We start from the raw sequence: 24,872 nt of genomic DNA, 5'->3' as shown, positions 1-24,872 counted from the left end.
GATTCAGGACAAGTGCCTGAGTGCGCTTGGACCTTCCTTAAAACTGATTGTAATTCGCCTGTGGCTAACTAATAAAATTCTCTCCTTGCTCGAAAAAAAAAGGTCTGAGCAACAATAGATACTGCGGCAATACTTGCTCTGTCTTTCCTCGTTCTAACAAAATTTGCTGCATTGATTTTGGTTTTCTTTTTCTTTTAAAATAAAAGTGAGCTGCTCGCCATTAAATATTTCCTCCTTTCTCTTGACTTCAACGGATTATTTACATATTTATCATCATTATGACGTGAGTGGTATAAAAAATACCATGTCAATAACAGTGTAAGATAACATCCGTAATAATGGTAAATATACGCACAGTAAACGATACTCCGGCGGCCTTTTGATGATAAAAAGGGCCTTTTCACGCGAGCAGATCAAATAATCCTCGGGCAATCAAATGCAGCAGATTCTCCTAGTCACAGCACAGGTGATTACCATCACCAACCAGCCCGGGTGCAGTATCCTTGCTCCTACACGCGAACACCTAATTCATGAGGATTTAAAAAAATAAAGAGGGCATCTGCCTGAACGCTTCACAGGCATGCAGAAGCAAAGTAGACACCAACAAACCGTCGATTGTTGTTCTTGCCCCGTGCATGTGCTGGGTCGTTGATTTTTCTTTCTAGTGGATATTTACCCTAGTTTAGCTAGGTTTTGGTTTTAGTCCGGTTTTTCTAAATTAACCGAACAAAAGGATTTTGCCTTATTTTCCTTGAAAACAAAACTTTTTCAGCAAAGCAAACAGTAATTTACCCTAGTTTAGCTAGGTTTTGGTTTTAGTCCATGTTCGCTTCTTATGAGCCGTACTCTTTCAGCGAACGGACATTGTTTTTCTCTCACAATAAATCAGCGAACAATACTTTCAGTTATAGCTTTTCAGCGAAGCGAACATGACTTGATATGGTTATGCCACGATATATCAATACAAATTCAGGTGGGAATTCTCTCCCACTGCTGTCCGTTAAAAAAATAACTGTCGATTGGACTTGGACAGAACAAATATATAAAAACATTCTTCAACATAAGCAGCCTGTTCGTTTGTTGGTTTTAGCCAGCCCAAACCAGCCAGCCAACAGTGTTTTCCTCTCACAATAAATCAGCACCAGCCAACCCAAACCAGCCCAGAAACCAACCAGCGAACAGACCGAAGATGAAAACTACTAGTCATCAGTTGCATACAAACCACAGGTTCCACAATAAGGCAGGCTTGCAAAGGACATAGGTTTTTCCAGCAACCTCCTGCATATTACTAAGTACTAACCACCTGGTCCATAGGAACCAGGCACATAGATATATAGATAGGAACTGAAAATATAACTGCACATGATAAAGTAGGACTCCAGCCTACTAAGCAAAAGCAACCGATAGAGCTACTTGGTATGAGAGGTATTTCCAGCGACCTCCTGGATGAGCCAAGGCACTGAAGTGCCTCAGACAAGGCAGTCCTTAAACCAGTGCCCAGGCTGGTTGCATTTGAAGCACAGTGGGGCTCCCCTCACTGCCGACTGATCCAAAAAGCCAAAGCCACCATTGAAATCACAACCATCGGATGAAGCTGATGGTGGAGTAGGCATCCAGTTCGACTGTGCAAAGCCTGTGGCACCCACATTGCTGGAGGCTAGCATGCTGGAGCTGTAGCTTGCTCTGTCTAGCTGGAGGTTAGCATTGCTGGAGGTTAGCATGCTCTGTCTAGCTTCCAAATTGGCAGAGCCAACGTTTGGGGTGTAGGACGAATCATCCTTCAGAACTGGGCGCGAAACATCCTTCAAAAGGTTGTTGGTCTCTTCCAGCTTCTTGACACCAATGATGGTGCATTTCACACGCTGCTCACGTTTATAGGTTTGCTCATCGATTTTCAGCTTGAATAGGTATTCACGCCGAAGGACCGCCTGCATGATTTCTGTGAATCTCAGGTCATCTTGTTCTACATTTCGTATCATGAAAAGCTCTTGCGCCGTGTGGCCAAATATTGCTTCACCAGCCTCTTGGAATGCAGTAACGTAAGTAGTACCAGTGTGATCCTTGATCTGACACGAAAGCATGTACCTGTACTCACAATTTTCAGTGCGCTGATTGCATTTATCACAATACCATGTCCCATCACCATTTCTCATCACCTTTTTGTAGCATCGCTTACCATTAAGATCCAAGGAACAACATTGCTTACCATTAAGCTCCAAGGAACAAGCTTGATAACAGAATTTATCAGCTCCCACATGTGAGAGTACAGCCCTAACAGTGATGAAGTCAGGCTTATCTGATCGCCCCAGGTTCTCATCCTTGATCTGTGCAATTGTTTTCAGCACATGATTCCCGCTCATGTTTGATATTCCCCGAGACAAAGAAATGCAAGCAGTATTCTTTCCTTCAGTTATGTACCACTGCTTCAGCCTTTCAGCCACTGGAAAATCTGGGTTTACTTTTAACTGAGTTGAGCTGATTGTGACCACAGATCTACCACTGAAATCACTAACACGTCCACCTTTGAGAGACAGTATAGGGTTTGAATCTGAATCACACAGCAACTGCAGTTGATGTCCCTCTGCATCACAGAATTTGCCCCAAAGGATTATTTCCATGCTCCGAACAGACATGTCTTTCAGTTGAAGAGTTCTTTTCTGGGCTTCTGAGCCATCCTTTCGGATTATCATGGCAGAAGGACCAACTGATGTAACAATCCCAACCAAATCCACAATAGCACCTGCCTCAATGTTCTCAATTTCGCTTATCTGCCGGAAATTATACTGCTGCCTAGGGATGTTGCTATCATCATCAATGCAGACTTCAATAGATGTTTTGAAATCCAGAGTTATTTCATACTCATGATTCAAAGAGTTGAACTTCTTCTGTGCTGGTTTCACCGACCCTTTAGATATCAGGTACACCTTATCAACCTCAATGAGGTCGAAAAACTGATCAGCCTGCGCATTGAAGCATGTTGCACGGATTTCTCCACCCTGTCCATCAAGGAGATCAAAGGAGAAGACATTTCCGGGACCTCTGGAGCTGTTGTAGTGCCTCAGATCAGTCTTTGCAGTCACCCTAGCCTTGATCTTCCATATAGTTTGGTATGGGTTCAAAGCACTAACAGGGGTAATGCCAGTATTAGCTTGAGCAGCATTGGCCAGTAAGTTGGTGACCTGCTCATTAGGTTGGTTCCTCATCTCATAGGGTTTGGGGTTTCCCATTATGTTGCACTCACTTTGCAGAACATAAAGTTTGCTAACAATAATGAACCTGAACAAAAGATAAAGGCATGGTCAACTCAACTGACAAGAGGCAAGCCACAGAAAGGTGTCCACAAACTAAAATTGAAATACGATATTCTTCTCTTTAGGAGATGCCTAGTCAGCTCTAGCAGAAATAGGTATTTCAAAGAATTGACTCAAATCATAGAACCAAATAAGTAGGGGACACAATGATTCTTGAAATATTCATGAAACAACAGTAACCCACTTCAGATCTTAAAATTCAGCATATCAGTAAATCCACATTCTATTGATGTATGGCAATTCATTAGAATTCAATAATTGTGCACAGTTTAGTAACACCCACGAGAGTCTACAAGGTTCAGACTCGTCATATCTTAAAAGAGCTACTTCTACGACTCATTTGAATGGTCACAGCAGAACATGTTGTGACAGTTTTACTGATTTGACATGGATGCCAGAATAAGAGCTTTCCGACTTGTAACTACAAGCACAAAACTACACCACCCTTTCACTGCACTAAGGATCATCAACAGCATAGAAAGTCTATAAAGAATAAAAGAAACTTTGCCCGTTTGACAGTTTTCTTTCAATTGAAAATTGCTAATGACAAAGGGAAAAGAGTAAAGTTCATGGCCAGGCCTCAAACTTGTAGGAGCGTGTCATCCCGGTCCCTGAACTCAAAAAGTGTGTCATTTCGGTCCTTAAACTATGTTTGGGTCTCATATTCATCCAAACGGGTATGGGCCCACATGTCATCTCTCTCTCATCTCTCACCTCTCATGGCCATGGCTAGCTCATCGCTGTGCCGCTGTCTCGTCGGCGTGCTGCTGATCGGTCCATGTGCGAGCCACCATCACAGCCACGCGCGTGCTGCTGTTGTGCGAGCTGCTGCTGTTCGGTCCGTCGCTACGTGCTGCTGTTCGGTCTCGTTGGCGTGCTGCTACGTGTTGTTTGGTCCGTCGGCGTGCTGCTACGTGTTGTCCGGTCTGTCGGCGTGCTGCTGTGCAAGCCACTGTGCTGCTGCTGGTCAGTGTGCCTACAGCCACTATCACAGCCACGCGCGCGAGCCGCCGTAGCCACACCGGCGAGCCTAACATGCTGCAGGAAATGTCGCAACCCTAACAATATGGCACGAGTCTAACATGCTGCAGGTTTTACAGCACCGAACATCGAGCGAATCGTGCGGGAGGTAAACCAAGATTCAACCTTTCTACTAGGCACGCAGCAAGATAAAAACAAATCTGCGACTCGGACCAGGGATGAAGCTGGGAATCAAGCGCAGCGAAGGATTAATAACTAATCCTCACCTGCGGTTCTGGATGGTGCTGCAGGTGAACTCCTGGAGGTGGATAATTGAGCCCTTCTGGATGGAGCCGTCCCGGACGCGCGTGTTCTTGGCGGTGGCAAGCATGGACTGCATCGTGTAGACGCCATCGGAGAGCACCATCCGGAAGCACTCGGCGGAGGGGTTCTCGACGTTTTTTACCATCCGCACGTCCACCACCTGCAGCACCGGCTGCAGCGTCCCATTGCCGTCGCCGTGCTCGGAGACCGCCACCACCGCGCCGGGCGTCAGCCACGCCGCCATCGTGCCTGAGAGCCCTGGTGAATCGTACAGATAAGAAGCTAGCATTGGGTTTGCATAAGAGTTTCCAGGAGGGTCAATCCATCACCTGTGGCAGTCTTCATAAACCTTTGGTTTTGATGATCATTCAATGAAAGCTGCTGCATCTTGGCTTCTACTGTGCTCTGTGCTGGCATTGAACAAAAACATTCACTGAATGGCAGATTAATCACAGTAGGTTCTGCCCTTGGTGTAACTGAAGAATCCAACACTCCCTTATCAGGAGAACATGACGAGTTGCTAATAACCTGCTGAGTACATGGCATGAAGCAAGGTTCATGGATGGCAAGACCACCAGAACAGGATACACCAATATGTTGACTTGCATTGGCCTCAAAGATTGTGGGACTGCGGATTAGCATGCACTCAGCGTGCAGTATCTCAAGTTGGATAACAATAATGACCCTGAATGAAGAAACCAAGACAGAGAAGGAAAAATAGTCAGGGAACAGCCAATTATAATTGTTTAGAATTAATTCACGAAACACATCAAGCAGATTTAGTGGGATATGACATGTGAGGAGTTTGTTCATCCAGAAAAGGAAAAATATGCTTACTTCGAGTAATGAACTTAGAATTGCAGGGCATATATAAATGGAGAAAGAAATTTGAACAGGACCAGCAAGTTAGAAAAACATAATAGTTATACAGGAAGAAAGAGTGAGCCTGTTTCTGATAAACCAACTAGAGCAGTGAAACAAATAATAGAAGAACATTTGGCTTAAAGCTCAGACCTTTGCCTTTTAGTTTAGCATATGTAGCGATACAAATATGTGAACAAAAAGTTATTTTCGAACATAAGGAAAGAAAACTGACATGTCGGGAACTCCATGGAATTGTATCATCAAATAAGAAAGGAAAAATGTATGAGTGCACCCATCTGAATCAGTAATGTACAAGCATATATACACCAGATGCAAGTGGGAATGCAACATAAACAGTTGTGTCCATTTCTGCGACAAACTAAGAAACCCAGAACCACATTGAACCAAATAAAACTGATGATTTCAGTTTCACTTTTTAAGTCTGTTGCAGTAAAAGACAAAATCCAAGGTCTGACAGTATAGTCTGAAACAACACTGAGCATTGCGCCTATGGCTTGTACATTTGATGCATCTGATGCATATAGCTCTCCATTCTTTGGAGTCCAAAGGTTTTAGACTCAGTAGAACTAAAACTGAGTATATGAGATGTGACTTCGGCACTACTACTCGGGAGGAGGAAGATATTAGTTTGGAAGGTCAAGTAGTGCCTAGGAAGGATACTTTTCGATATTTAGGATCAATGCTATAGAGAGACGGGGATATTGATGAAGATGTCAGCCATAGAATCAAAGCAGGGTGGATGAAGTGGCGTCAAGCATCTGGTGTCCTATGTGACAAAAGGGTACCACAGAAGCTAAAAGGCAAGTTTTATAGGACGGCGATTAGACCTGCTATGTTGTATGGTGCAGAATGTTGGCCTACGAAAAGACGACATGTTCAACAGATAAGTGTCGCGGAAATGCGTATGTCACGTTGAATTTGTGGTCATACAAGAAGGGATCGAGTTCGGAACGATGATATACGTGATAGATTAGGGGTAGCACCAATTGAAGAAAAGCTTTTCAACACCGGTTGAGATGGTTTGGACATGTCCAACGGAGACATCCAGAGGCACCGGTGCGTAGTGGAATCCTAAGCCAGGATAGTAACGTGAATAGAGGCAGAGGAAGACCAAAGTTGACTTGGGTAGAGGCAATAAAAGGAGACTTGAAAGGATGAAATATACCCAAAGACTTAGCCTTAGATAGGAGTGCTTGGAAAACAGCTATTCACGTGCCTGAACCTTGATTGCTTCTGCTGGGTTTCAACTCTAGCCTACCCCAACTTGTTTGGGACTTAAAGGCTTTGTTGTTGTTGTTGTTGTTGATGCATATAGCTCTCCATTGCATGTAAATTGATGTACTCGACACATGTGACGCAGAAGTCAATAAGGTTCTGATCGACTGCTAAGGTCTCACTGCAGGTGCCAAAACCAAATAATGGAGAGCACACCCGCATGCATCTGGTAACTACAAAATGCAGTCCTTGTTGGCAGTCCATGCAGTAATGTTTGTGACAAACCAACTAGAGCAGTGAAACAAATAACGGAAGAATATTTCGCTCAAAGCTGAGAGCTTTGCCCTTTATTATGTAGAATATGTGTGAACAAAAAGTTATTTTGAACTTAAGAAAATTGGTTGACAAGTTCAGAACTCCATGGAATTTGTAACTTCTGATAAGAAAGTAAAAATGGACAGACAACCCCATCTGAATCAGTAATGTACAAGCATATACTCCTATATCAAATGCAAGTGGAAATGCAACATAGGCAGTTATGGCCATTTCAGTAACAAACTAATAAGAAGCTCAAACCACGTCCGACCAAATAAACCGATGATTTTAGTTCTACTTTTCAGAGTATGGTGCAGTAACAGACTAAAAACTCTCTGTGGTTTCAGACTACAAAGAAAGGAATTACAGCATAATCTGATCAGTAAATTGATATGATATAAATACAAAACCTTATGCGCATAACCAAACCTATATAAGACTAAAAGAGCAAGGACCACAGAGGGGTCACTGGCACTTTGCCGATTCCATGCAAAGGCACATCCATAGACACAATAATAAGGAAAAAAAAGGCAATACATTTTTATGATCGATAGCTCAGCTCCTCACTGCTGGTGCCAAAACCCCCAAAACGGAGAACAGCCCCGCATGCATTCCGGTAACAAAAAAAAAAAACAGCGCTTGTTGGCAAGCCATGCAGTAACGTTGGATCTGTCACTGCGCAGTCACAGAAACCCCATCGGCCACCCCTAGGGCGACGAATGAACGTAACGAAGGGTTGCTGGACGCCGTGGCAAGATTTTCAGTAGCACAAAAATAAAAAAGGCACGAAATCCTAGGCATCTCTACAGTAGTAACTTGTGACTAATGTGGATCCTGACGGACGCGCACAGCGGCGGCGCACAAGAACTGTCCAATGTGGATCCTGACGGGCGCGCTAGCCGCTAGGTTAGGGTAGCATAGAGAGGAAGGAGGGGAGCGGGATGCGATCATGCGAGACGGACCGATCCGTCACCTTTGCGTGCGGCTGAAGCCGGTTAAGTACTCGAGGACGCGGATGACGGTGCCGCGGCGGAGCGCGCCGCGGGCGACGAGGTGGTTGAGGGACGCGGCGAGCATCCCCGGATGCAGGCGCGCGCCGCCGTCGCAGAGCGCGACGCGGTACCGCCCAGCCTCCGAAGCCGGGCCGCCGCCGGCCATCTGCGGCGCGTCCGCCAGCTGCAGCACCGGGCGCAGCCCATCCTCCCGCCACATCGCCTCCAACGCCCCCGTCGACAGGGGCACCTCCATCACTTCCCCCCCTCCTCCTCCCATTGCGCAGTGGGGAACGGAGATGCAAGGAACTCGGAGGTATCTTGGTGCAGAATGCAGAGAGAGAGAGGGAGGGAGAGAGAGACAGGAGTCGCGGTTGCAGCAGACTTGTAGTAATGGAGAGAAGTGTACGGTGGTCTGGTTGGGGCGGCGAAGTGGAAGGGTCTGATTGCTTGAGCGTGTTCGCGGGTCTGAAAAAATCAGACCAGCCGGCTGGTTGCCTCACTCATTTTACTGTTTATCAAAACCAGCCGAACAATATTTTCTCTAATAAAATCAGTTAATTTCAGCTAAATTTTAGACCTGATTTGTCGAGCTATAATTTTAGCAAGTATTTAGTTCTATTAAACTTGTCAAACTCTCTCGTTTGGCTTACTAAATCTATAGTAATTTTTTTTAACTTTTGACTTATCAAATCTTTTATATGACAAATTTTGAAAGTTAATCATGTATGCCCGAAATGACGAGAATGGACAACGAGAGCTTACTGTAGGCTCCGAAGAGTTATACCAAACTTTTTATATTGAATATTGGAGGAGTTCGAGGCGCTTTGTGAATTGGGTCGCGGACGAGGAGCTACAATTTATGACTTTTTCTCGAATGCTTAGGGGCCTGTTTAGTTCGGCCGAATCAGCGCCGCCCAATTCACTGCATCAACACTGTAGCTACAGTGCCGTTTTGTTTTATTTGGTAATAATTGTCCGATCGTTGACTAATTAGACTTAAAACGTTCGTCTCGTAAAGTACAACCAAACTGTGCAATTAGTTTTTGATTTCGTCAACATTTAGTACTCCATGCATGTACCGCAAGTTTGATGGGATGGGGAATCTTCTTTTTGCATAGTGCCAAATTCTGGAATTGGTGGGAACTAAACAAGGGCTAGGGCAGGTACAACTCATAGATTAGGGTTTATCTCTAAACGTCTCGAATCTATCATACAGACAGATATAAAGATAGGTTATATAATTTATAAATAGGGGTCCGTCTCTAAGCTATTTAATGCTTTGCATGTAGCTAGGATCTACACTGGGTACGCTCTTTTATTGTGTGACTATTTGATAGAAAATGTATCAAGAATAAATAAGAGCAACATGATAAAAAAAAGTATGTCATATAGAAAGATCCCGAGTTGCCAGTGCTTCAAGGATCATAGTAGCAAAGCTCTATTCACATTAAAAAAATAGTAGTGCACCATAATCAGACAACAGCTAGTATGCTGATAGCTCGGTTCAAATTCAGAAAATAGCAGCACATTTAGAAAATAACAGCACATATAGGATAAAGTTCACATTCAGATAGGATAAAGTTCCTGGACAGTAGGATAATAGTTGCTACAACATTCATAGCTGCAAGTCCTCATAGCCCAGGGTTTTGCAATAAAGCTAACAGGATGATGATGTTCATAGCAGTTCACAGCAAGCTTAATTTCAATCTCCACGACAACAGTCTTCACAGCAACTTTACATCAGCTTCACACTGCACACATTTAGAAAAATAGCACATTCAGAAAAATCACAGTGCTCACAGGCTTGCTCTAACTGAAGATTCAGAAAACTGGCTCAGAAAATTGGCACTCAACTGAAGATAGGATCATTGTAGTACTATATGCAGATTTAACTATATCTGGTCTAGCATCTAGCCCTGGCGTAAGTATCACTGTAAACAAAGGGGGTGCACATCAAAGAAATCTTAAACTGATAGCATATAGCAATCGAAGCAAACACTAGTAGGTACTACAAGCAGCAGCACGCATCTCTGTCAAAGTTGGGGAAGCCGCCTCCGCTGGATCCATCGATGGACGATGGCGCTGTGGCTCTGTCAAACATATTTGAGCTTCGATTGCACCGTCAAACAAAATAGCGCATCTCTGTCAAACAATCCCAGGGACTGGCACTGACCTGCTCAGGGCGGAGCTCACCCGCGTGGCTCCTGGTGGCCAGGGCAGAGCGGCCGGGGCGGAGCTCACCCGTTCTCAGCCCGTGGTGCGTGGAGCTGGCCTGCGCGTCCCGCAGCGGCATGGCGGAGGTCGGCGCGCACAGCTTGCAGTGCGGCACGCGACGGCTGCGACGGAGGTCGCCGCGCGCAGCTCACGGCACGGCGGAGGTTGCCGCGCGCAGTCCACGGCACGGCGGAGCTCGACCACGCTGCTCGCAACGGCCAGGGCGCCCAACATCCCCCCACGCGCGCGAATACTAGATTCAGTGTGTGCTCGTGCGAGATCCACATCCTTCGATGAGTCAAGAAGACGACTCCTACAATGCTGCTTCAGTAGGCGATTCGGCCTCGGAGCACGAGCCCTCGTCGTCGCCTCACGAGGCGACGGGGCAACCGTCTACAAGGCGAGCGAGGGTGTATTTTGCAAAAAAACGGTAACAAAGAGACGGGGGAAGAGACACCATTGTACGTGCCCTTAGGCTCCTCTGAAAGAGTAGTAGAAGAGGAGCCATATCAAGTTTTTATTTATAATGAAGAAAAGCAAAAATTAAGGCCTTATTTAGTTCCTCACTCAAAAGTTTACTCTCTATCCCATCGAATATTTGACACATGCATAGAGTATTAAATATAGACTAAAAATAACTAATTGCACAGTTTGCGACTAATTTACAAGACGAATCTTTTAAGTCTAATTAGTCCATGATTTGACAATGTGGTGCTACAGTGACACATGTGTTAATAACGAATTAATTAGGCTTAATAAATTTGTCTCACGGATTACTGACGGATTCTATAAATTTGTTTTTTTATTAGTATCCGAACACCCCATGCACACCTTCACGTGACACCCGATGTGACACCTCAAAACTTTACACCCTAAATTTAAACAAGGCCTAAGAAGAGAATGATATGCTTGTGTACAATTTCATCTAGCCACATTCATATCTTATGCATTGTTGTTGTTGTCTTACAAAGGCATACACCATCACCCCGCTCTCCCTCGGTGGGCCAGTAGCTTAAGAGATCTATGTTACGGTTGTCTGAAATCGATATTTGTTTTAGGCGTCGCTCTTCTTACATAAAAAATAGATTCGAGTCGTGCTCTCCCTACGGGCATAGAAAGATACTTGGGCTGACTGGCTAAGCTAAGAAGACTCGAGCCCCCATCATCCATGGGCGGAGGAGGACAACAGTTGCCCAAGAAGGGGCCGGTGAGGTGAAAGAAGAATAATAAGACTTAGGGCTTATTTAGGCCCTAGTTTGGACACTGATGAGAAAGTTCGTGGGTACACGCAACAATCTCAGGCGTTGGATTTTAGTTGTCTGTGGTTGGACGTTGTTGCCTGAGCCAGACAAGTTTCTTAGGGTAGCAACCAAATAGTCCCTAAGCTGTGAACGATTGAATTAATTAAGATGCTATTCACCACCTGGAAAAAAAAGAAATAGGTACTGATATAGCAATTCCCTATTTCCATTGTTGTGGGGGTCATAACCCCCAGTACCCACAGGTCTACACTTGGGTTGAGCCACCATGAGAGGCCCAGCGCACAAAGCCACGTGTGGGCCAAGTTGCCTAGGGAGGCCCAGCATGTGAGGCTACGTATGGGCAACGCCGGTCGCAGGAGTCTAGCTCGTACGCCGCATTCTACAAGGCAACCGATCAATCTTCAGATAGCCTACCAAATCTGCTCGGTTACAATAGACCGCAAGTAATCTGTAACTTCCTATCTTGTAATCTTACCAGAAAGGAAACTACCAATCTGTAACCTTACCCCCGGCTATATAAGGTGGATAGGGACCCCCCTCATTTCAATCCAATCTCAAGCAATACAATACACAAAGACACAGGACGTAGGATATTATGTCGAACTGACGGCCTGAACCTATCTAAATCGTTGTCTCTTGTGTTTTGTGTCACCATCTAGTTTCCTCATGCGCACTCTACCAATTCATCTACTGCCATGGGCATACCCCTCGGTAGACTACCGACTAGGTTTCATCAACAGTGGCGTGCCAGGTAGGGAGTGTGCACGCTGATTCCATGTCAAACCGGATGGTCACTTTTCCTAGTTCCATGGCTCCGCTTGAGCCAGGCCAGGTCTTTACGGTTGGATCCATCACTTAGATCATCAGCCCCGATGACAACGAGGAGATCGTGGAGATCACCCAAGCAGTTCTAGCGCCAATCATGCCTGCACCGATGGTGTCGTCTCCCATGCCAGTGCCACGCTGCTGGGTCAGAAGACCCATCAACAACGATGATCTGATCACATCCATTGATCGGGTCATGGATCATCTAATGGAGTGCCAGATCCTTGTGGATTCGGTCCTGCACCAATCTAGGGCAGGAGATGGCTTCCCCACACCCCAGGACCGCCCGATCGCCATGGTCCAGAGACCTGCTCGATCAACCCATGTGGTTTGGAGTGATTCTGACCTAATGATTACGGCAACCCTAGAAGGACGTACAGTGCGCCACCGACCACTTCCCGCTACTGGCTTGCATCTGAGCGAGTATGAGATTCAAGCTGAAAATTCTTCAAGATCCTATCCTTTTGGGTCGGCAGGTGCCACATCTACCTATCAAAACACCGTCCGTCGTGTCTTTGTTGATAATGCTGAGCGCAACTGGGCTTCCAATCTCCCCGCGGTCGATCAGGCTGACCCCGGCCAGCCTGCTTCGGTGGTCAACATGGTGGTTGTTTGACAACTTTCGGAGGACTTAGGTCTTCCAACCGAGTCTCTTCATCATGTCTTGGACAAAAGTCCCGACGACTCTTCCAAGGGCTCCACCAGGACATCTCCAAGCTGTCCCACCTTCCCTCTGGGGTTTGGAGGCATGATCTTCCACGTCATTCACGACAGCGTGATAAGAGAAGGAGAAACCGCTAATGAGCGCAACACGCGACTTGTGAAGAATGCCGAATGACAACTTTGCCGATAATGGGGATAGGGATCCCGATCTTTCGTCAGGTAGAGGTAACTATCGTTGTGGCAGAGAATGACACACCGATATGGCTTTAGATCGAAAGATCGAACCCTGTAATCTTAGCACCACAACTCCTCTGGTTATCAATCGAGACACGGATCCGGTTGACCTCGCCAAGAAGGCTCACCCCTACCTGCGCAACGAAGACCACAAGCAAGAACAAGAAAGAAAACAAATAAATTGCAGATGAATGATTAATCTCATAATGTTGGGGTCTCACAAACCGATGAACGACGAAACTATTCTTAATAGATTAATCTAAGCAAAACCCAAAACCCTAACGAAAGTGATGATGGTATAATATAGAGTCTTGGGTGTCACCCCCTAGACGTGCCCCTAATGGGCCCAAACACGATACACGGTCCAACGGATCAAAAGACAGTGTCGCAGCACCCTGACAGATTCTGGATGCTGACTTGTTTTGACGATTCCTATTGATTCCGAAGGGCTTTTGACATGAGACCACTTGTATTGGCTTTCTTATCTAATTAGCTTTCCATCCATATGGATCGTTGAAAATGGAGCCTGGACGTGCCCATGTGACCAGTTTTGTGACAGACTGGTCCTAGAACCCAATTTGGGCTCCAACTTCAGTTGGACTGGGCCTCCACTATGAGAAAGATGAATTGGACGCCCATGCTGGACCTCCTCCTCTCCTAGGCTTGTATGTGATGGAGTGATGTCCTCGTCATGACCCTCTCCTATGTTCCTAAGCAAGATAACATCATTAGGTAGTAGTCTATTCTCAAAAGTATGAAAAGGATCGCTTAAGAACGAGCTCACCTCTAAATTGAGTTGACGCATTTGAGCTCGGGTCATTGGACCTTGCATAATGGTTGGAGGATCAGCGAGTACATCCGAAGGAGTGATGTCCTCATCATCCTCCCCCTCTTGAAACTGAGTCGTCGTCGACTTAAGCTCATCTTCTTCTCCCAAATAAGGTTTCAAATCTGTAATGTTAAAGGTGGGACTAACCCCAAACTCGGGTGGCAACTCAAGTTTGTAGGCATTATCATTTATTTTCTCAATTATCTTATAAGGACCAGATGCTCTTGGCATTAATTTAGACTTACACAGCTCATGAAATCTATCTTTTCTCAACTGTAACCAAATCAAATCACCAGTTCAAGTTTAATTTTTTTCTACCTTTACTACCAGCAATTCTATACTTTGCATTCATTCTTTCAATATTTGCTTTAGTTGTTTCATGCAACTTACAAATGAAATCACCACGCTCTCTAGCATCACTATGTGTTCTCTCAGTGGTAGGTAAAGGCAAAAGATCAATAGGAGCACCGGGGTTAAAACCATATACTACCTAAAAAGGACTTACCTTGGTGGTGGAATGTTCAGCCCTGTTATATGCAAACTCCACATACGGCAAACACTCTTCCCACATCTTCAACTTGCGCTTCAAAATTGCTCTCAACATGGTGGACAATGTTCGATTCACTACCTTAGTTTGCCCATCAGTTTAGGGATGACATGTTGTAGAAAATAGCAGCTTGGTCCCCAATTTATTCCACAAAGTGCACCAAAAATGACTCAAGAATTTTGCATCATGATCTGAAACAACAGTAGAAGGCATACCATGCAAGCAAATAATTTCTTAAAAGAAAAGGTCAGCAATATGAACAACATCATCGCTCTTATGACAGGAATAAAATATGCCATCTTTGAAAAACGATCAACCACCACAAAAATACTATCCCTTCTTCTCTAAGTCCTTGGCAAACCCAACACAAAATCCATAGATATATCGATCCAAGGAGTAGAAGAAACAGGAAGAGGCATATACAAACCATGTGGGTTCAACCGTGACTTAGCTTTTTGACATGTGGCGCACCGAGCCATGTACTGTTCTACATCTTGCCTCATCCTTGGCCAAAAGAAATATGTGGACAGCACCTCCTCCATCTTATTGGCACCAAAATGTCCCATCAATCCGCCTCCATGTGCCTCCTACAATAACAAAAGACGAACGGAGCCAACTGGAATGTATAGGTGGTTAGCTTTAAATAAAAACCCATCATTAATCATAAACTTGTTCCATGTACATCCCTCTCTACAATTCAGCAACACGTCCTTAAAATCAGGATCAAGCGCATATTGTTCTTTTATTGATTCAAGCCCAAAAATCTAACAATCAAGTTAGGACAGCAAGGTATATCATCTAGACAAAGCATCAGCAATCACATTATCCATCCCTTTCTTGTGTTTGATGATATATGGAAAAGATTCAATAAATTCAACCCATTTAGCATGCCTACGATTTAGATTATGTTGAGAGCTAAATACTTAAGGGATTCATGATCAGAATAAATAACAAATTCTTTAGGCCACAAATAATGATGCCACGTCTCTAAAGAACGAACAAGTGCATACAATTTCTTATCATACGTGGAATAATTCAGAACAGGGCCATGCAATTTTTCACTAAAGTAAGTAATGGGTTTACCATCTTGCATCAAAACACCCCCAATGCCAACTCCACTAGCATCACATTCTAGCTCAAAAGTCTTACCAAAGTTTGGAAGTTGCAGCAATGGTGCATGTATGAGCTTGTCCTTCAAAGTGTCAAAGGACTCCTCATGTGCCTTTCTCTAATGAAACACCACCCCTTTCTTCGTCAACTCATACAACGGGACAGTAATGGTGCTAAAATCTTTGACGAAGCGGTGGTAGAATCCTACAAGACCAAGAAGACTCCTCACCTATGTGACGGTTTGGGGAACCGGCCAGCTCTTTATGGCTTCAATTTTCATCTCGTCCACCTCAATTCTCTATGGAGTTATAACATAGCCAAGAAAAGAAACTCGATCCATGCAAAAGATGCACTTCTCAAGGTTGCCAAATAATCATGCATCACGTAAAGCATTAAAAACAATACGTGAGTGATCCATATGTTCAACAAAGACTTGTTGTAAATCAATATATCATCAAAGTAGACTACCACAAAACGACCAATAAAAGCTCTTAAAACCTCATTCATTAAGTGCATGAAAGTGCTAGGTGCATTTGTCAAACCAAAACGCATTACTAACCACTCATACAACCCGAATTTAGTTTTAAACGTGGTTTTCCATTCATCTCTAAGTTTCATTCTAATTTGGTGGTAGCCACTTCGCAAATCAATCTTGGTGAAAATTATAGAGCCACACAACTCATCAAGCATGTCATCTAGCCTAGGAATAGGATGACGGTACCAAATAGTAATATTATTGATGGCTCTACAATCAACACACATACGCCAAGTTCGATCTTTCTTAGGAACCAAAAGTATAGGAACGACACAAGAACTAAGGCTTTCACGTACATACCCATGGTCCAAAAGGTCTTGGACTTGCCGCTGAATTTTCTTAGTCTCCTCAAGATTAGTTCGATAGCCAGCACGGTTGGCCAAGGTTGCTCCTAGAATCAAATCGATTTGATGCTCTATCCCTCTCATAGGTGGCAGCCTTGGGGGTATCTCAGCTAGAAAAATTTTCTCATACTCCTGCAAAAGGTTAGTGACAGTAGGAGGCACCGAACTAATAATATCATCAAGCAAAAACATAGCTCGTTTGTATACCAAAGCATAGCAAATATCATCATTAGAAATTTCAGCAAAGTCATATTTTGTTGCAAGCATAACACCACCCTTCAATTTAATCCCCTCGGCCTTAGAAATAGATGTAGACTTATCCTTTTTAGGTGGGAGAATAGAATTAGCAACTTGCTGATTTTTAGATTAGACATCATTCAAACTAGCAGCGCGTTCTCTATCAGCTTGTACAATTTGAGCAGAGGTTAAAGGTACCAAAGTAATTTTCTTTCCTTTATGCACAAAAGTGTATTTATTACTTCTACCATGGTGTATAGCAACATTGTCATGTTCCCAAGGATGACCCAATAAGAGTGAACAGGCTTGCATAGGTACCACATCACAATCAACAGAATCAGCATAAGAACCCATGAAAAATGAAACTCTATAAGTTTGTGTTATCTTTGCTTTTCTAGAATCATTTAGCCACTGAATATGGTATGGACGTGGGCGCGGGCATATGGTCAAGCCAAGCTTCTTGACCAAATTAGAACTCACCAAATTATTGTAGCTACCTCCATCAATAATGACACGTGCTCAACAGGTGCTGATGACGAAGAAAATCTAGAACAAGTTATGACGTTGTAGCTTCTCAGGTTGCTGTACTTATGTGTTGAGCACCCACTGTACAATGATGCTCCTATAGGCCACCGTGTCCTCTTCACCAAGGACTTCGCTGTCTTCCTCATCTTTATCTTCATCTTCAATGTTAGAGATGCCGATGTAACCATCTTCTGTAGCAATGTATGCCCGCTGACTTGGGCAGTCCTTCTGCACATGGCCAATTCCATGGCAGCGGTGCCACTAAATGTCTGAAGTATGTCCCGTCGATGCAATAGATGAGGCACTCTTGGCAGGCACCTACAAAGAATTTTTACCTAAATCTGAAGGTCGTGTAGGAGGTGCCTTAGGTGTAGCGGTAACTCCTGGGGCTTCTGGTCGCTTGCTCGCTGGTGGAGGTGCCTAAAAAGTGTTGGCTTGGTCAGCCCCAAAGTTGGTGCCGAGCATGGCGTGTATGTGGTGCTGACCTTGCTCTTGCTCTGTTGTTCACGCCCCTGCAATTCCTTTTCTGCAAGCATAGCGAACTAAAACAGCTGGTTGACCGTGTGAAATTCTTTATAATCAATAATGTCCTGAATCTCGCGCTTCAAACCCAAATAAAAACGACAAATGGAATCTCGGTTCCCCTCCACAACACTACAACACATCAATCCCTTTTGGAGCTCACCATAGTAATCCTGTATAGATTTCTCTCCTTGTTCTAAACACATCAATTTCTTACGCAAGTCTCTATGATAAAGAGGAATAAAAAGATCACGCATAGCCATCTTAAGTTCTTCCCACGTACCAGGTAAAGCATTTTGTGCAGCTAGTCCATTCGACCAAATAATGGCAAAGTCCTTAAACTCACTAGTAGCTTGGCGAACTCTATGTTGCTCAGGCACAAGGTGGGCACTAAACTTTTGTTCTACCATCATCTCCCAATCAAGATATCCCTCAGCATCATAATGACCCAAAAAAGATGGTATTGTGAACTTAATCTTAGCATAAGGATCATCAGGCACACGATGATTATTACCTTGATGGTGGTGGACACCACCCATACCTGTTGTGTTGCGGTGAAGACATCGTTGTAATCTTGCTTGTCGAAAGGCTGCTCGATCTATGTTCCCATTGACATCATACACCGTGTTTTCTGGCAAGAGACCATCGATGTTGCTGCCGGAGATATCATTATTGACCACCACAAAGGTTTCCAACTAAGTAACCTTGTCAGTTAGCGTGGAAATTCATTTGTCCAATCTCTCCATGCTGTTGCCAATATTGAGTTCAATGAGTGCATTAGTGACAACCTCATTCATCCTTTTTTGGGCATTCTCTACAGCAGCTTGCTGTTGCTATTCGCTGACACACTCATTGAAATCCTTGGGATTGTTATCTCCAGTCTAATTATCTCCTACCATTATAAACACAAAAACAGAAATAAATGGTGAAAGTTATCCCTACTAAATGACTACGTGGTTGCAGTGGTCACTTTTCACAGCAAGTGGAAGCATCTTACCAAGCTCTTATAAAGTTCTTATCAACGTAAGCAGTGGGCGGTACAACCGGCGGCTGGTTCATGATACCTGTGAGGCAGTGGCACCGAGATTGCAAGGGCCTTTTTCTATACTGATCTGAAGAGTTTGTGGAGCTTGGAAGGCATATAAAGAATAATGTATATATTTAGCACATAAGTTAGTAACAGAAAGTAATGCTGAATTATAGTCCAAATTATTTGTTCTTGTTGCTGGTCTAAAATGTTTCAAGTGCTAGGTGTGTGACAAACAAGTATAGTGGATAGCAAGAGCAACATAAACAAGGCACCAGACAGCACACGCTAACACAGCTCACTTTGGCTTTCTCTCTGTGCTCCTTTAGATATTATTCCTCTTTTGCCCCTCTTTTTTCTATTTTTTGGGCTGTCGTTGTTTTTTGGGAAACTTTGACTTTTTCTTTTAATTTTTTTGATATTTTTTCACTTAGGAGCACAAAAGAAGCAACCATAGAAAATATGAGCTTAAACAAGTGAAAGGCGTGGTCTGTGGAAAATTCAGAAGACGTGCTCAAAATTGACAAAAAGCTTGTAACCATGAAAAGAGGATCTTGTGACCAGTTTTTGCCAAAATAAAATTTTCTGAACCTAGTGAAGAGGGGGACGAATGGATACGAAATTTTTTTCTAATTGATTTTGATATATGGAACGTCGAAATCCGAGTTCGTATGCGGAAACTAGACCAGTTTTGAGAACTGACTCCGAATTAGAGGACAAAACGGAAACAATACGCGCAAAATTGGTCACGACAGCACGGATTTGATGGAAACGATGGGGAAAAACACACGAACTGGACTCTAACACGACCTAACCATCAATAAGACCTCGACCAGGGCACAAACTCAACACGACGGACTTTAAAACTGAAATATGCAAAGACTATGGCACGGAAGGTTCTAGGATAAGAAAAAAACGAGTATGGCACTGGACTATGGGACGAATGTGAAACACTCAAAACTAGCAGATAAATGTGAACCTAACAGTATACCTTAGCTCTGAATACCACTTAATGGGGACAGGGATCCTGATCTTCCGTTAGGTAGAGGTAACTATCGTTGTGGCGGAGAATGACAGACCGATCTGGCTTCAGATCGAAAGATCAAGCCCTGCAATCTTAGCACCACAACTCCTCTGGTTATCAACCGAGATATAGATCCAGTTGACCTCACCAAGAAGGCTAACCCCTACATGCGCAATGAAGAACACAAGCAAGAACAAGAAAGAAAACAACTAAATTACAGATAAATGATTAATCTCATGATGTTGGGGTCTCACAAACCGATGAACAGCGAAACTATTCTTGACATATTAATCTAAGAAAAGCCCAAAGCCCTAATGAAAGTGACGGTGGTATAATATAGTCTTGGGCATCACCCCCTAGATGCGCCCCTCATGGGCCCAAACATGATACACGGTCCAACGGACTAAAAGACGGTGTCACAGCACCGTGGCAGATTATGGACGCTGAATTGTTTCGATGATTCCTGTTGATTCTGAAGGGCTTTTAATGTGAGACCACTTGCATTGGCTTCCATCTAATTAGCTTTCCATCCATATGTGGATCATTGAAAACAGAGCCCGGACATGCCTGTGTGACTAGTTTTATGATAGACTGGTCCTAGAACCCGAGATGGGCTCCAACTTCAGTTGGACTGGGCCTCCACCATGAGAAAGATGAATTGGATGCCCATGCTAGACCTCCTCCTCTCCTTGGCTTGTATGTAACGGAGTGATGTCCTCATCATGACCCTCTCCTATGTTTCTAAGCAAGATAACATCATTAGATAGTAGTCTATTCTCAAAAGTATTAAAAGGATCGCTTAAGAACGAGTTCACCTCTAAATTGAGTTGACGCATTCGAGCTCGGATCATTGGACCTTACATAATAGTTGGAGGACCAGCAGGTACATTCAAAGGAGTGATGTCCTCATCAGCCGATATGCTAAAGTGGCCCCAGAGGTCAAAGAAGATTGTCGTGGTCTGCCCTACCATCAGTGCAACCTGGAAGAAGCTTTTGACATGGTGGGCGACCAGCCGGTCTACCAAACACCAAGCGTAAATCTCGCCATTGCTTTCAATGAGCTCGACAAATTACCTCATACCCCCAAAGTCGAGAAGGTTTGCGCGCACATTGTGGCCACGTAGGTTCAAGTCAACGAGATCAGAAACGATGAACCATCATACTCCACCACATCAGCCAAAGTTTTAAATAGCGCGCTATAGCGGACGCTATAGCGCTATTTAGCGGATCTGGAAGGCCAACGCTAAGCTACCAGGATTTTAACGCTAAACGATTTTTCCCGCTATTAGCTGCTAATAGCGCGCTAATTCCGCTAAATTGTGGTTCATTTAGCGCCGCTATTTAGCCTGGGCTTTCATTTCCATCGGCCCAATTAACGTGCAGGCCCAAATCGCTGGGATATGAAAACATTACAAATTGTTTGTCTAGCTGTCTATCACCTTTGTATAAACTTTAAACTCACGTGTGTCCCTATGTGATGTATGATGTATCATTTATGAACTACGAACTTTGATGTAATGTGTTAGTAAAACTTTGAACTATCTGTCCCTATTGGTATTTGTAATGTTTTCATCTTCTATATCTTTATTATGTGTAAAATTACATGATGTTTGACATATTTTTTGCTCAGCCGCTAAATGGCTTAGCCCGCTATTTAGCTCGCTATAGCCTTTCTTAGCCTTTTGGAGAGGCTGCCGCTAAGAGGCTTAGCCCGCTATTTAAAACATTGACATCAGCACGTAGCCATCGCTCTCGCTGTGATGGAGGAGCTCAACATCATGGCGCCAATGCTCCCAGACCACAAGGTTGAGGTCCCTACCTCTACAGGGGGTCTTGGGGCAACTACGAAGTTAACTCGTGACACGATGGTCACCCACCATGACCCCAGGGAGGATGAGGCGGCAATCGTAATCAAGAGGTCAACCAACCCGCTCCTTGCGACCTCCGAGACCACCTCAACAACAGCGCCGATGTGCGTGGATGCATCGAGAATAGTAGATCTACCCGTTATGAGGCAAAGATGGAACATTGCCGGCGTTTTGATGCAGAACATGAAGGATTCGCTACTCGCAACCCCCCACTCCCCACCGACGCATCGGGGCTTCGCCCTTTTATGGAAAGACTTTGAGCTATCCGATGGCCAGTGGGCTTCAAGGTTGTCGGAGTCAACACCTACGATGGCAAGGCCAATCCTACCTAGTGGCTCACTCTATATGAGATTGCCGTAAGGGCCACAGGCGGAGACAAAGACATCATGGCCAACTACCTCCCCGTCATGCTCAACCAGTCCGCGAATAATTAGCTTCTCAGCCTGTAGAACTCCATCCGATCCTGGGATGACCTCAAGAAGGTCTTCACTGATAACTACATGGCTACATGTGAACAACCTGGCACCAAGTATGGTTTGGAAAAACTTCATCAATCTTTCGGAGAGCCCTTACGCGACTTCATTAGGCGCTTTTCAGAAACAAGGAATTCCATCCCTAACATCATCGACACTGAGGCCATTGTAGCCTTCACCAAGGGGCTTCGGCATGAACAGCTTCACAAAAAACTTTATTGCAAGAGGCCCACCACCATCGGTGAGCTGATCCAAACAGCAAATGGATACGCTGACGCCGAAGAAACTGAGCGCACCACCCGCTCTGCCCATCGCGAAGACCGCCGACATGATGATCACGACCACCGCCATGACAACCCTGACCAAGAAAGCTTGAGGGGCAGACAAAGTCGTCGTCATCGACCTGATGGCAATGTCAACACTATCGACACGCGTGCCAAACACACATACAACACTGATTTTGGCAAGTTACTTGACGGCCTATGCCCCATCCATAAGGAGGCTAAGCACACCATGCGTGAGTGTAGGGGCTTGAAGTCGGCGCTCAGAGGCGAACCATCGAAGAAGCAACGGCGTAACGATGATGAGACCAAGGACGGTTAGGAAGAAGAGCGGAACAAGAATAAGGGTCCTGCATACTAGGACCCCACCAAGACTATCGCCACCATCTTCAGTGGCCGAGCTGTTTCTGAGGACAAGCGAGAGTAGAAACTTGTAGCCCGACGTGTCATGTCGGTCACCTCCTACGACGGTCCCATCTCTGACCCAAAATACCTCGACTGGTCAGAACACCCGATTACGTTCTCTCGAGCAGATCAGTGGTTGGACATCCCATACCCGGGGCACTTCCCACTCGTTCTGGACCCCATAATTAAAGACGTCCGTTTTTAGAAGGTCCTCATTGACGGAGGCAGCGCCCTCAACATCCTCTTCGCTGGTTCCACAAAGGAGTTAGGCCTAAAAAAGGCAGACCTCGCCCCCATGGACTCTCCCTTTTGGGGAATCATCCCCGGAAAGGCCTCCCTCCCTCTGGGACAGATTTCACTGCCGGTCTAGTTTGGCACCGCGAAACATTTCTGGGTCGACTACGTCAACTTCCTCATTGTTGATTTCAACATGGGATACCATGACATCCTCGACCGACTAGCTCTGGCCAAGTTCATGGCTATGCCACACTATACATACCTAGTGCTCAAGATGCCAATAGAACAGGGAGTCCTCTCCCTATGCGCCAACCTCAACATCGCCTACAACTGCAAGAAGGAGAGCTTTGCACTCGCCGAAGCAACTGACATATCCATTCGTATGTAGGACTACATCGTGACATCGTAGATGATCTCTCCAGAGGATCTCGAGATCCCAACTCTAGAGTCCCCTCGAAGCTCCGTCAAGTCCAAGGAGTTCAAGGAGGTGGTCCTTGTCCCCGGTGACCAATTCAAGACTGCTCGGATTAGGGCCGACCTTGATCCCAAATAGAAAGACGCTTATGGGAGCACGTCGACATATTTGCATGGAAATCTATAGACATGCCCAGCATACCTAGGGAGCTGATCGAGCACTCCTTGAATGTATCAGCGACTGCCAAGCCTGTCAAACAAAAGCTTCGAAGATTTGCATTGGACAAAAAGGAGTCTACTAGGGTGAAAATAACTTAACTCTTAGCCGCCGGTTTCATAAAAGAGGTGTACCATCTGAACTGGCTTGCCAACCCGGTTCTTGTAAGAAAAAAGAATAAAGAATGGAGAATGTGCATTTATTACACCGATCTCAACAAACACTGCCCTCAAGACCCCTTCGGCCTGCCTCACATCAACGAGGTGGTCGACTCCACAGCTAATTGTGAACTTCTATGCTTCCTTGATTGTTACTCTGGTTACCACCAGATAGCATTAAAGGAAGAAGACAAGATAAAGACATCGTTCATTACGCCCTTCGGTGCCTTTTGCTACATGACTATGTCCTTTGGACTCCAAAACATGGGGGCAACTTATCAAAGAGCCATCCAGCACCGCCTTAAGGACCAAATAGGCAAAAATGTCAAGGCATACGTCAACGACATGGTCGTCAAGTCCAGGACGACCGATACCCTCATCGTCGACCTCACCGAGGTCTTCAAAGCATTAATCGTGTACTAGTGGAAGCTAAATCCCACCAAGTGCATCTTCGGTGTTCCTTCCAGCATCCTGCTCGGCAACATCATCAGCTGTCACGACATCCAGGCAAACCCAGAGAAGGTAACAATAGTCACTAACATGAAACCGCCTACTTGCGTCAAAGACGTCCAAAAACTAACAGGATGCATGGCAGCTTTAAGCCGTTTCATATCCCACTTGGGCGAAAAAGGACTTCCCTTCTTCAAACTCTTAAAGGCACAAGAAAAGGTCATCTAGTCAGAGGACATAGACAAGGCATTCACCGAGCTCAAGCGTTTCCTCACTACACCTCCGATCATGATCGCTCCTCAAAAAGACAAAACCCTGTTAATTTATATAGCAACAACTAACCGGGTTATCAGCACTGCTATCATCATCGAGCGGGAAGAGGCCATCCATGCCTACAAAATTTAGCACCCAGTCTACTTCATCAGTGAAGTATTAAATGATTCTAAGATTTGCTACCCGCAAGCTC

General features: G+C 44.8%; 1 protein-coding gene across 2 annotated transcripts; it reads right to left on the bottom strand.

Moving 5' to 3' along the window:
• Positions 1-958: 958 nt before the first annotated feature.
• LOC136518879 (replication protein A 70 kDa DNA-binding subunit A-like) lies at positions 959-8,333 on the bottom strand. Of its 2 annotated transcripts, XM_066512577.1 has the most exons (5): positions 7,984-8,333; positions 5,124-5,280; positions 4,925-5,000; positions 4,559-4,853; positions 959-3,276 (listed from the first exon to the last, which is right to left on the bottom strand). In XM_066512577.1, exons 1-5 carry the CDS (start codon positions 8,280-8,282, stop codon positions 1,470-1,472), a joined length of 2,634 nt encoding a protein of 877 aa, XP_066368674.1. In that variant the 5' UTR covers positions 8,283-8,333; the 3' UTR covers positions 959-1,469. The 2 variants fall into 2 exon arrangements, with proteins under 2 accessions (XP_066368674.1, XP_066368673.1); XM_066512576.1 differs by having other exon boundaries at positions 4,925-5,280.
• Positions 8,334-24,872: the final 16,539 nt, after the last annotated feature.

The sequence above is a fragment of the Miscanthus floridulus genome, chromosome 17, assembly GCF_019320115.1.
Source record: "Miscanthus floridulus cultivar M001 chromosome 17, ASM1932011v1, whole genome shotgun sequence".
Classification (NCBI taxonomy): Eukaryota; Viridiplantae; Streptophyta; class Magnoliopsida; order Poales; family Poaceae; genus Miscanthus; species Miscanthus floridulus.
This window is presented reverse-complemented; position numbering and strand designations above follow the sequence as displayed.